Genomic DNA, 12,959 nt, shown 5'->3' on the forward strand with positions numbered 1-12,959 from the left:
CCCTTCCATGCCACCACCGCACTTGTCCTTGCCACCTGCCTCTTTACCTTTCTGGAGAAGGAGCACCGGGGGGCATGTGGCAGTTTGGCAGAAGGTGTGCTCGGGGGCACTCGGAGCCTGCCCTCCCTTGCCATGGAAGGCTTCCGCTTCAATTGAGGGCAGGCTCTGAGCAGCTCCAAGCACAAGTACGACCACCACACTGTGCTGCTCAGCCTTCCTGGGTCTGTGCTTCCACCAGGAGAGGAAGGGAACGTGATTGTAAGCCTCTCTGAGACTCCAAGTGAAGGACAGGGTATAAATCCAATCTTTTCTTCTTCATGGGGTTCTCCTTCACCACATGAATTGAAAACTCTCAGATTAGGCTGGACATGGAAGGTGACCTTCAGAAGAAGGGTAAATAAGGTGCTTGGCATTTTCTTCCCGAACAACCAGAGTGGGAAAGAAGCGGAGACAAGTTTTAAGGCCACAGGGAAAAGAAGTGATGCAGAAAGCATCTTTTGCTGCCAAAGTAAGAAATTCTTCAGTGATGGTGCCAATATTTACCTTCCTCGTGGGAACTGCAGTGCTCATTTTGTCTACTGCTCTATTCAGCTGCATGTTTGGCTGGAGACCCTACCTAAGCAGGGAAACTCAGCATCTCCTTCACTGTAGATGTACTATGTCCCATGGTAGGATAGTTCATTATTCCACATTGAATTAAGAGGACATGATCTTTGGTATAGATCCTTCTCTTAAAATGCATATTTAACCTGTTCTTTCATCTCACCTCTTTTCTTTGGTAGGTTAGAAATTCAGTAAGTATTGAGTCTGTGCCCTTCCATTGATGGAAGAGTCTTCCATTGGTGGAAGGAGCTATATGACAATGGAAGATTCCTCCATCACTGGAAAGCAGTGGTGACTCGAGCCCAACCCACTGGATACAATCCAACATCGTATACTAACATCCATAAATTTCCAGTGAGCTCATATAAACTTAACTCTGTGTTCCATGGTTACTATTATGATGGTCATATTATTTTCAGATGATTTTTTATTCAGTAAAACATCAACTTTTCCCTGTTATCTTTTTAAAGCTTTCATATGGCTCATTTGAAAGAAGAGTGAGTGCTAACACCCATTTCCCTTCCTTTTATTGTATGGTCCCCAATGAAGCCCTTCAGTATGAAGGAATTGTCCAATTACTTCTGCATTTCAGATGGAAATGGGTTGGGCTCATGACTATGGATGATGATGGTGGAGAATATTTCTTCCAAGCTTTGGAGGCAATGCTTTCTCAGAAAGGAGTCTGTTTGGCCTTCAGAGAAACAGTTCCCAAAAATATGCGCTTGCACAACATAGCTGATGTTATTGAGGGCATGATGAGCAACATTCCAATTGTGATGGAAAGCAAAGTGAATGTGTTTGTTGTGTATGGAGGAACTTCAGCCATTACATGGTTGGCAACCATTATATGGGTAACAACCCTGGTGATTCCTATGACAGACTTCAGCTATCAGGGAAAGATCTCTGCAGGGAAGGTGTGGGTTACGACAGCCCAGATTGATTTCACATTCAACCAATTTCAAAAGGACTGGGACATTCAAATGTTCCATGGTTCCATTTCCTTCACGCCTCACTCAAATGGACCTCCTGGCTTTCAAAACTCCCTTCACCTTATAGAACAAACTGGTGCAATGGGAAATGGTTTTTTCAAAGATTTCTGGGAGCAAGCATTTGACTGTTCGTTAGTTTCAAACTCTTTGGTGCCAGCAGACGGCAAAGACAGATGTACCAGGGAAGAGAGGTTGGAAAGTCTTCCTGGTCCTTTTTTTGAAACGAGCATGACCAGTCATAGCTACAGCATTTATACGGCTGTCTACGCTGTAGCACATGTGTTGCATACTGTGTACTCATCTCGATCCAACCACAGAGCACTGAAAGGAGGAGGCCGAATGGAGCCTATGAATGTAGAACCCTGGCAGGTAATCCATCCTCACATAGAAAAGTAGTGCCCTGGATACCAAGTGGTGGTTTGACCAACTGTGGTCTTGGCCCATCAAGTGTCTACAAAGTGTTGGCACCTACCTTTTGTCCCTTTTCCTATCTTTTCAGACTCCTTTGTGTTCCTTGCAATACCAATGCCATGAAACTACCTTGGTTATATTCCATTAATCATGTTTTCAGCTACTGAACAAGCCAACAAAGTTATACTCATTCACACTATGCCATTCTCTTCCTGTCTCTGTTCCTAAAGTGAGGATGTTCTCCATTCTCATGACTTTGCAGCGTCAACATAGTTGCATTCATAAAGCAAGTGTCCCCCTGAAGTAAAAGAGCTATGAAACTCTTTTTGTAACATCTCAACTATGACGAAAACCCCCAACAACATTCATTTCTTTCTTCTTCCATCTAGCTCCACTCCTTTCTTCGGAGGATCTCATTCAACACCAGCTCTGGAGATGAAGTTACCTTTAATGATCATGGAGAATTAGAAGCTGGGTTTTCTGTTACCAACTTGGTCACCTTCCCAAATAACTCCTATGTTAGAGTCCAAGTGGGAAGGTTGAATCCACAAGCTCCTCCAGGCCAAGAGCTGATCATCGAAGACAGCAAACTTGAGTGGCATAATAACTTGGCACAGGTGGGGAGAATAAGTACACTTTTTCTTCAGTTATAAAAAGGTAGTTGAAAAAGCTGGGTTATAAATTTAAGGCAAAAGAAACAGAAGACTTCCTTCATGCAGTCCATCATTAGCCTCCCAACAATCATTGGAAGGTTGTGATACGTTTGGAAAACACTGTTACCCAGAAGGGAAGTCTCCTAATTATTTGGGGGAAATTAGCTCTTAACCTTTTGTTTAGCAAGAAGGGGTAACAGCAAGATTTCTCCACCAATGTTTATGGGGATTTTTTTCCCTCAGAGAAACTCTCAGAAAATAAGCCAGGCTGTTGATTAACCAAGAAAGGTTGTTTCATAAGGACATAAAAATATAAGGGAAGCCATGTTGGATCAGGACAATGGCCCATTCAGGCCAATGCTCTGTCACACAGTGGCCAAAAAACCAGGTGCCATCAGGAGGTCCACCAGTGGGGCCAGGGCACTAGAAACCCTCCTACTGTCCCCACTAGCACCCAGAATATAGAGCATCACTTGCCCCAGACAGAGAGATCCATCTATACCTTGTGGCTAATAGCCACTGATGGACCTCTGCTCCATATGTTTGTATGGAGCTGTCTATACTTGTAGCTGCCACCACCTCCTATGGCAATGAATTCCATATGGCATTCAGGAGGGTTTTAGGGAAGTTATAGTTACTGGTCCAGAAGATTAGAGGTCTGGGGAGAAGAAGAAGACATTCAGTGTCCTGGGTGTTCAGTTTGGATTCAGGAAAACATACACTGCATGGGGCAGAGCATGTCCAGTTGTAGGGCAAAATGCTACCTCAGGGCATAATGATGCAATTTAGAACATTATTATTATTATGGGATTAGCTGGAAGTAAAACAGTGTGTTGAAAAACACTGAATAGAGTTCCTAAGAAATGATAGTGATCTGGAAGAACTCCTGATATTTTGCATGAATGTAGCTAATGGTTGCTTGATGACTCTGCTGTTGGAAGGGGAGGCTGCTGGGGATGGCTGAAAGGTGTTAGGCGGTCTCAAGTCAGGAAAAGGCCAGGCCAGGTGAGGAAATGTTTTGTTTAAGGGGAAACAATGTATTTTCCTAGAGACCCATTATTGCCATTGTGTATGGTGATAAGATGGGAATAGAGTTGTTAGCAGACAAACTCAGGACTTTACAGCTTACAAAATCTCTGTCCGGGCATGTTTCTGGCCAGTGTTTACTGGGATCCATTCTATGTGAACCTGAAACATTTTGGTTCTAATTTTAGACTAGGTAGAGCCCAAAATGTGTGATTATGAGATACCTAATAGGGTGAAGGGCACTTGCTCTTTCTCTCTTGGTGTCAAGTTCTCCCTTCAGTTGAAGGAGGGGTCTGGGGCAAACAGTATCACTAATGTTTTGGGTATTAATAGTTTTTTTCCCAGTAGTGTAAGAGGGAAGTAGGTCCCCTTTTAATGATTCCAAAGGCTACACTACATATTATAGGACTCTTGCAGACAACAAATGAATGAATAAACAAACCCACTGAGGAGGAGAATTGCAGAAGATTGCCTTTCCTTCTTCTTGCACCAATAGAAAAACTAGTAGGATCCAACAACGAGACTTACAAAAAGCCTTGCAGAATCTTCAGATCTGTGGCCCATCTAATCCAGCATCCTGTTTCACACGGAGAACCATCAGCTGCCCTGGGGGGGGGGGCAGCAAACAGGGCACAAAGACCAAGACCTTCTCCTGATGTTGCTTCCTGGCACTGCTTTTAACAGGTGTGGTGGTTCCCTTTGGTCATTTGGTTACACAGACAAGAGAAGGCCAACAGTATAGTCCTAAATAGAATTGCAAGCTTCTAAGCCCATTGAAGTCAAAGGGCTTATATGGGTCCAACTGAGATTTAGGATTGCATCACAAATGTCTTTTTAGCTTGTCAAAGGTATTTATTTGTTTGTTCAAACATTTATGACCCCTTCCCCTTTCTCCAAAATGACTGGGACCCAAAGCCAGTGACCAACAATAAAATCAGCCCAAGATAACATAACTCTAAAATAACAGAATTTAAAGAATCAGCAGGAAAACTATATAAATGTCCAACAGAAACTTCTCTTTCAACACATGTTCATACCAGGAGAAGTGCTTCTTTTGATATGTAGGCCAAGTTATGGAATATGGATTTATTCATAAATATAGGTCATGATAACCAGTCATTTCTAACTACAAAGGGATGGCCTTCAGCAGAATTTGAATAATCTTCCTCGTCATAGCTGGCTTCTAAGATCTGAGGCAGGGGTGTCGAACATGCAGTTCGGGGGCCGAATCAGGCCCCCGGAGTGTTCCTATCAGGCCCCCGAGCAACTGGTTGTCACCTGCTTCCTTCTCCCTCTCTCTTGCTTCCTTTTGCATAGGAGCTTCCTTTGCCCAATTCCCTGGATCCCATGGGAGAAATACAAAGAAAGCATCCTTAAGACCAATGAATGCTAACATTTTAAGCATGTTTTAATGCTTAAATATATATATATATATTTGTGTTTGTCTGTGTTCTGTATAAAATTTATATCTCTGCTACCTAATCTTAATTAGGTACACACATGGCCTGGACCGGCTCCACAATGTCTCATATATGTCAGATCTGGCCCTCATAATAGATGAGTTTGACATCCCTGATCTGTGGGTTCTTACCAGCCACTAAGTTAGATGTACCTTCATCTGGCCAAGCATGTAGGTTTTCAGTTTCTTCAGTTTATACCAGGCTTAGAATAGTTAACATTTCTTCTGTAGAATGTGTTCATCATATCACATTATAATCCCACCCACATGGTCCTCCTCGTCTACATTTTATCTCTCAGCTCACATGTTTTTTTATTGTCACATGACAGTCCTTCTTGTAGAACTTTTATAAATCCAAATCTCCCTAGCTATTTTCTTGATGCTAAATTCTTCCTTGATTCAAAGACAGGTACCTCCCATCTCTCTGTGCAATGACCACTGCCATCCAGGTTACAGCAAGAAAAAGAAGGAGGGTGAGAAATTTTGCTGCTACAATTGTGCTCCTTGTCCAGAAGGGACGATCTCAGATCAGAATGGTAAGAGATGTGCTGCTTATCAAACATCCAGCCATTTATTTAAGAGTAATGGGAAGTAGATTGAACCTAGATGCCTTCTAATGATGTGCTATGGCCTTCAAGGTCAATATGAGAAATAGATTAAAGAAGATGTTTCATTTGTATGCATTTAGCCATCTATTGCCAGTTATTTTGTTCTTTGGTGAAATTACAGGATATTTCAGAGCTATGTTATAGGCTGTCATCTGCTTCCTTCTCCCTCTCTCTTGCTCCCTTCTGCATCACAGCTTGCTCTGCAAGGCTTGCTCAATTGCACAGGAGCTCTATTTTCTCCATTGGCTGAGGCTCCTCCCTTTGGGAGGAAGGCAGAGCTTGTTTTTCCAGGCTCTTTCAATCATACAGCAGAGCTACTGAGCCAAGCCTCTTTTACTTCCTCCTCCTGGTCTCCTGGGCAAGGAAGGAAGGAAGGAGCCAGAGTTTCCTTTGCCCAGTTCCCTGGATCCCTTGGGAGAGATACAAAGAAAACACCTTTAATACCAACAAGTGCTAATGTTTTAAGGATTTTTTTTTTAAATCTTTAATTGTGTTTGTCTGTGTCCTTTATAAAGTTTATTTCTCTGCTACCTAATCTTAAAAAGGTATACACATGACCCGGCCTGACATGACCCGTTCCAAAAAGGTCTCATTTATGTCAGATCTGGCTCTCGTAACAAATGAGTTTGACACCCCTGCTCCAGAAGGAGAGTCGCCAACCATCTGGAGTGTTCTATGGAGTATATCAGGGGTGGCCAACGGTAGCTCTCCAGATGTTTTTTGCCTACAACTCCCATCAGCCCCAGCCATCAGCCCTTCTGATACAGTATATCAGGGGTGGCCAATGGTAGCTCTCCAGATGTTTTTTGCCTACAACTCCCATCAGCCCCAGCCATCAGCCCCATTCATCAGCCCTTCTGATACAGTATATCAGGGGTGGCCAACGGTAGCTCTCCAGATTTTTTTGCCTACAATTCCCATCAGCCCCAGCCATCAGCCCTTCTGATACAGTATATCAGGGGTGGCCAATGGTAGCTCTCCAGATGTTTTTTGCCTACAACTCCCATCAGCCCCAGCCATCAGCCCTTCTGATACAGTATATCAGAGGTGGCCAACGGTAGTTCTCCAGATATTTTTGCCTACAACTCCCACCCCTGGAGTATATAATTGTCTCAAGCCTGTAGAGCTCCCTCAATATCTGTGATTAATTGACTCAGCCTTGGTAGATAACAACTGAGGCTCCTTGCCAAAACTCTTCCATTCCCCAACCTGATTTTGTCCAGCCCTGCCCCGCCATTTTCAAAATACTCCTCACTGATATCTCAGCTTCTTTTCGTAACTCAAACACATCCAAACAAAGCTTCCCATGTAAGGCAACTTCAGCAGTTATTTTCAAACTCTGCAGTGGGTTTGGTCTGTCAGCCCTTAGACCAAAGCCACCCCTTCAAAGCCACTGCCTCTCTTGCTGGTAAAATTAAAGGTGTATAAAAATCACCCTCAAGACCTCCTACCTTAGTTCTTGGTTTCTGGACCCAACCATCTACCCAAATTGCATGGTTCATCTACTTCCTTCCTCTAGCTGAAGTCATTGAACCTCCCCAACCTTGGGCCTTACTACCTTTCATACCTTGTAGCTGGTATCACAGTCAATACCATCTTCCCCAGCTTTGTAGCTGGCTCTCCTCCTGAGCTCTTGGATCTTTACTTCATTTCACTTCTGGAATCTTTGCCATTATGGACTATGGTAGGCAGGGGAAGGTGTTTGCAAATTTCCTGCATTGTGTAAGGGGTTGAATTAGATGACCTTCCAACTCTATGATGCTATCTCTTTGTTTGCAATTGCTTTACTGTTCCTTTATTGACATTTCTTTCCCAGATTTGTACTTTGGTTAAGACAATTTTTTTAAAAAAACTTTTCTTTTTCTTCAGTGAGTTGTTTTTCTTCTGAGTTGTTCCATGGCTAGACCCTGGTATACACCAAACAGTTCAGCTCTGATTTAGATAATAGCCCTGGAGATACGTTTGGCCCTAACATGCAAAGCTGTTCCACCAGGCCTTTGGCTGAGGCAGCAGGTATCCACTAAAACGATCTGGACTCCACTGCTGCAGCTCAAGCTACCATTGTTTAAGGCCAATATTTGCTTAAATCTGATTATCTGTATCAGCCCAGTTGTGCCAGATGGAAACCATGTTGGTGTATATATTTTAATTGTGTTGTTTTAATGTGGTTTGAATTGATTGTATTTATTTGAGGTTTTAACTTGATTTTAATTCACCCTGAGCCCATTCTTGAGAGGGTGGAATATAAATTCAAATGATAAATGAATAAACAAAATAAAGGGACTGGTTAGAGCAGTTTAGGTCGCACAAGTGAATCTCTATTTGAATAACAGAAAGTGCATTGTATGCCCGACACCAGACTGTTAAAAACAAGTCCTGGGATAATAGCAGGGCTTATTTCGTAGAAAAAGCCCAACAGGTACTTATTTGCATATTAGGCCATACACCCTGCCATCATCATTGCTCCACATAGGACTCTCATTTGCATATTAGGCTACTCTGATGCCAAACCAGCCAAAACTGCATTCCTGTGTGTTCCTGCTAAAAAAAAAAAATGCCCTGAATAATACCAACAAGTTCTAATAATGTAATGGAGCAACAAACAACATGTTCATGTTGATGTTGTTGTTCAGGAATCAGGAGGGACCTAGAGGGGGGAAGTGTTAACTATCTGTCCTTGAACAAAGAAAAGGTTGATTTCAGAGACAGTGAGAAGTCTCAGTGATCAGGAACGTTTGCATCGATTCTTCACTTAAATCTATAGGGAGACTCTCTTCTACAGCTGACATCCTGTAACCTCATCAGTATTCATGTTATTTGGGGTGGAATTCTAGCAGGAGCTCCTTTGCGTATTAGGCCACACACCCCTGATGTAGTCAATCCTCCAAGAGTTTACAAAAAAGAGGCTTGTAAGCTCTTGGATGATTGGCTACATCAGGGGTGTGTGGCCTAATATGCAAAGGAGCTCCTGCTAGAATTCCACCCCTGCATGTAGCAAAGATTAGACCCTAACCCAGATGGCCCAGGTTAGGACTTGTCAAATCTTGGAAGGTAAGTAGAGTTGGACGACTGCATTGTTAAACAGAATTTTACTGGTGCCCATATCAGCATACATTTCTTTTTCAGACATGGATTATTGTGTTAGGTGTCCAGAAGATCAGTATGCAAATAATGACCAAGATCAATGCCTTCCCAGGACCACAAGCTTCCTGTCTTTAGAAGAACCTTTGGGCATCATTTTAGCTTTCTTGGCACTTTCCTTTTCTCTGATCACAGCTCTGGTCTTCATCGTTTTTATCAGGCACCGGGACACTCCTATTGTCAAAGCCAACAACCGGACCCTCACCTACATTCTCCTTGTCTCTCTCCTTCTTTGCTTCCTCTGCTCCTTGCTGTTCATTGGACAGCCTACTAAGATGACCTGCCTCCTCCAACAAACAGCTTTTGGCATCGTCTTCTCAGTTGCTGTCTCTTCTGTTTTGGCCAAAACTATCACCGTGGTGGTGGTATTCATGGCCTCCAAGCCAGGAAATAATTTCCGGAAATGGATGGGGAAAAGGTTTGCAGTTTCTGCTGTCGCTTTCTTCTCTCTTGTTCAAGTGGGCCTCTGTGCTGCATGGCTGGGAACTTCCCCTCCATTTCCTGACCTGGACATGCATTCACTGAGCAGAGAAACCATAGTGCAATGCAATGAAGGTTCAGTGATATTGTTTTACTGTGTCTTGGGTTATCTGGGCTTTCTAGCCAGCATCAGCTTCACTGTGGCTTTCCTAGCCAGGAAGTTACCTGACAGTTTTAATGAAGCCAAGTTTATCAGTTTCAGCATGTTGGTCTTTTGCAGCGTTTGGCTGTCCTTCATTCCAACCTACCTGAGCACAAGAGGGAAAAAGATGGTAGCTGTAGAGATCTTCTCCATCTTAGCTTCCAGCGCTGGGTTGCTGGGTTGCATCTTTTCCCCCAAATGCTTCATAATTCTGTTGAGGCCTAATATGAACAAAAAGGAAAAGTTAATAAGGAAAAAAAACCCAGTAAGGTATTGGTAGTTCAATTTATTCCTAATTTTGTTTCCTCTGAAGAGTTTATGGAACAAGTCACTTGTGCAATGACTGGAATTTGGTTATTTGGTTGGGGAAAAAAATCCACTATGAGCTGCAAAATTCTGAGGTGTGTGTAGAATGAAACCTTTTAAATTTATAACTAATGAGGAAAAAGTTATTTGTCTTGAATAGATAGATATTCTTTCACTGATACAAAGGTATCAGTAGGCTTGCCAATCCCCAGGTCCCAGCAGGGGTTCTTCCACTTTTCCAGGCTCCTTTCTGCCCCCAGTCAGCTGGCCGGTGGGGGGAAGCCCCGCCCCCAGAGGACCATGTGCCTTTCCACCTCCGGAAGTTTCAGTATCCGATTGAAAGGCTTCCTCTTGGGATGGTGTGTCTGTGTTACTTTGAAGAAGTTAGCAGCAACTCATGAGTAGAGATGCCAATCCCTCGCTTCAGAGTCACCAAAAACGGGGGGGGGAGGGAAACATCTGCTGAGCACTTCATTATTTCCTATGTGGAGATTGATTCTCATAGGGTATAATGGGGAATTGATCTGGAGGTTTCGGGGGCTCTGGGGGAGCTGTTTATTGAGATAGAGGCACCATATTTTCAGTATAGTATCTAGTGCCTCTCCCCAAAATACCCCCCAAGTTTCAAAATGATTGGACCAGGGGGTCCAATTCTATGATCCCCCAAAGAAGGTGCCCCTATCCTTCATCATTTCCTATGGAAGGAAGACATTTTAAAAAGGTGTGCTGTCCCTTTAAATGTGATGGCTAGAATTCCCTTGGAGTTCAATGATGCTTGTCACACCCTTGTCACATTGCTCCTGGCTCCGCCCCCAATGTCTCCTGGCTCAACCCCCAAAGTCCCCAGATATTTCTTGAATTGGATTTGGCAACCCTAGGTATCAGATAACCAAAGTTACGCAACAGATATATACTTTCCTATGTATTGCAGACTAGCATGCAATTGTACATTCTTTCGTCTCTCCGATATACCAGAAGTAACAGCTGATTCCTTATAAATAAATCATTTAATTTATCTAATTAGTAGTATGTTTGTTAATCTGAGCATAGAAGTTTCAAAATTTCAATAAGCTGACTTCTTAAAACAGATGAGTTTTTCCCTCCTGATTTTTGAGGAAATTGGGCTTCAATTTCAGTTTCAAAAAAGTTTTATTGTAATTATGAATATATAGGGGATAAAAACCGAGGGGAAAGGGGGAAGGAGGGATGAGAAGATATAATATACTTCTTGAAACAATAAATGTTTTCACTCTCTTTCAACCCATATGTGGTAGACTTCTAAACTAGGTAGAAGAACAACATTTCAATACCTTAAGACTCTATGGAAAAGTCCCATTTTCATTTCTTCTTTATCCATTCATAGAAGAGTCCATCTCACCAACACTTCAATTTCAGATATGCAGTTTCTTCCAAATGTTTAGAAAGATGGATGAATTCAACAGATTAATCTAATTATTTGCTTGTGTGAAAGATAGAGCCTTCCTTATCCTTAGAAGAGGATATTCTAAGGGGGGGAGGGTCCTTGCAGCAGAATTGAATGAAACCTTTAGAACCAGCTCATCGGTTCTGGAACTTCCATGTCTCCCCAAAACACTGAGGTCTACTGCTGCAATTCTAGCAAATATCAGGTTCAGAAACTGACCTAACTTGTTCACAATGCCCATTTTCTGCCAAGTGTTTCATCACGTATTCTTGCATGAATGATATCTTTCCCATTTTAAAGCTGAAGATGCCTTAAGTGCGTTTGTTTCTTTGCAACCAAGGATGTTCCAACATAGGGCTGGCAAGTTCCCCCTGGGGAAGGGGATCCCCCAGTTTGGTGTGCTCCAACCTGCCAGCAGGGAGGGGGCTGCTGAGGGGATCCCCAGCCCCAAAGAGTCCCATCAGTGTGCAGCGTGATGAAGTCACCCAGAAGTGACATATCATGCCAGGCACATCATCCTGGGACACACTAGGAAAACATAGAAAACTCAATGGTTTCACACGGGGATGTTCTAGAAATTTTGGGGAAAACTTTATGGTACCATAGAGTTCCCCCCACCCAAATTGCTAGAGTGTGCCCATATGGAACCATAGAGTTTTCTGCGATTTCCTAGAGCATCCCTGTGCAATGTGCCTGGCACAATATGTCACTTCCAAGTGATGTCATCACACCACACACACTGGGCATGCAAGGAAAAAGTCCCCTGCCAGCAGCAAGTGTGGACTTGGCAATTCTATTACAACATAAAGACAGCCAGCTAATCACCCCTGTTGATAAGCTCAGTGGAACTGGCTTCCTCAGGAAGTGGTAGGCTCTCCTTCCCTGGAGGTTTTTAAACAGAGGCTACATGGCCATCTGACAGCAATGAAGATCCTGTGGATTTAGGTATTTGTGAGTTTCCTGCCTTGTGCAGGGGGTTGGACTCGATGACCCTGGAAGTCCCTTCTAACTCTTTGATTCTATGATGCAAGCTCCTAATGCTGGGGTTGGATTCTGGCATTCCAGTTTTATTAAGGAACCCACGCCAACTGTAATTCCCATCAACTCAGGAAAGAAGTGAAAAGTGAAAAGATGGGGAAGAGTCATCTGCAGGAAAAATTAGGTCTTGGCTGGGGCCAATTGCTTCTTTAGAGATGCATGTGCATTACACACATGTCCCTTTGGAAACCATTTACAGCTCAAAGGAGGGACAGAATTGGTGGGGAAGGGACGGCTCGTATGTGCATATTTGCACTTGCAGCTGCACATTTTGAGGGTCTCCTGTCAAATACTCAGAAACACTCACTGGACATTTTTTAGCATTCAGCGCTGATACAAAAATACAAAGAGCTCTGGGGTCAAATGCAGGAAAGAACAAGGATTTTTTAAAAAAATTGGGGGGGGGACTTTTTAAAAAGTCAGGGGGCACCCTTTCCCGTCCACTGGGGGGTGGGCTTGCCACTTCTCAGAAGCTTTGTGGGGCAAAGAGTTACACCCCTGTTATGACCTGAATGGGGGAAACTTGTTGAAACATCTCAGCCGGCAACAGAAAGGAGATCATCGGCAGTCTTGAATTTACTAGGTGGGGAGACTACTAGTCAGTTGCCAGGAAGAACGTTCAATATGACCTTCCTCTTTTGAGCTTTTATAGTTTTGTTATGTTGCAAAAGGGGGGGGAG

General features: G+C 43.2%; 1 protein-coding gene across 1 annotated transcript; it reads left to right on the top strand.

The window, feature by feature from the left end:
* Window positions 1-1,220: 1,220 nt before the first annotated feature.
* On the top strand, window positions 1,221-9,792 carry LOC132583190 (vomeronasal type-2 receptor 26-like). The gene is made up of 4 exons (XM_060254857.1): window positions 1,221-1,961; window positions 2,393-2,620; window positions 5,551-5,686; window positions 8,876-9,792. Exons 1-4 carry the CDS (start codon window positions 1,221-1,223, stop codon window positions 9,790-9,792), a joined length of 2,022 nt encoding a protein of 673 aa, XP_060110840.1.
* Window positions 9,793-12,959: the final 3,167 nt, after the last annotated feature.

Source organism: Heteronotia binoei, chromosome 15 (assembly GCF_032191835.1).
Source record: "Heteronotia binoei isolate CCM8104 ecotype False Entrance Well chromosome 15, APGP_CSIRO_Hbin_v1, whole genome shotgun sequence".
NCBI classification, from domain to species: Eukaryota; Metazoa; Chordata; class Lepidosauria; order Squamata; family Gekkonidae; genus Heteronotia; species Heteronotia binoei.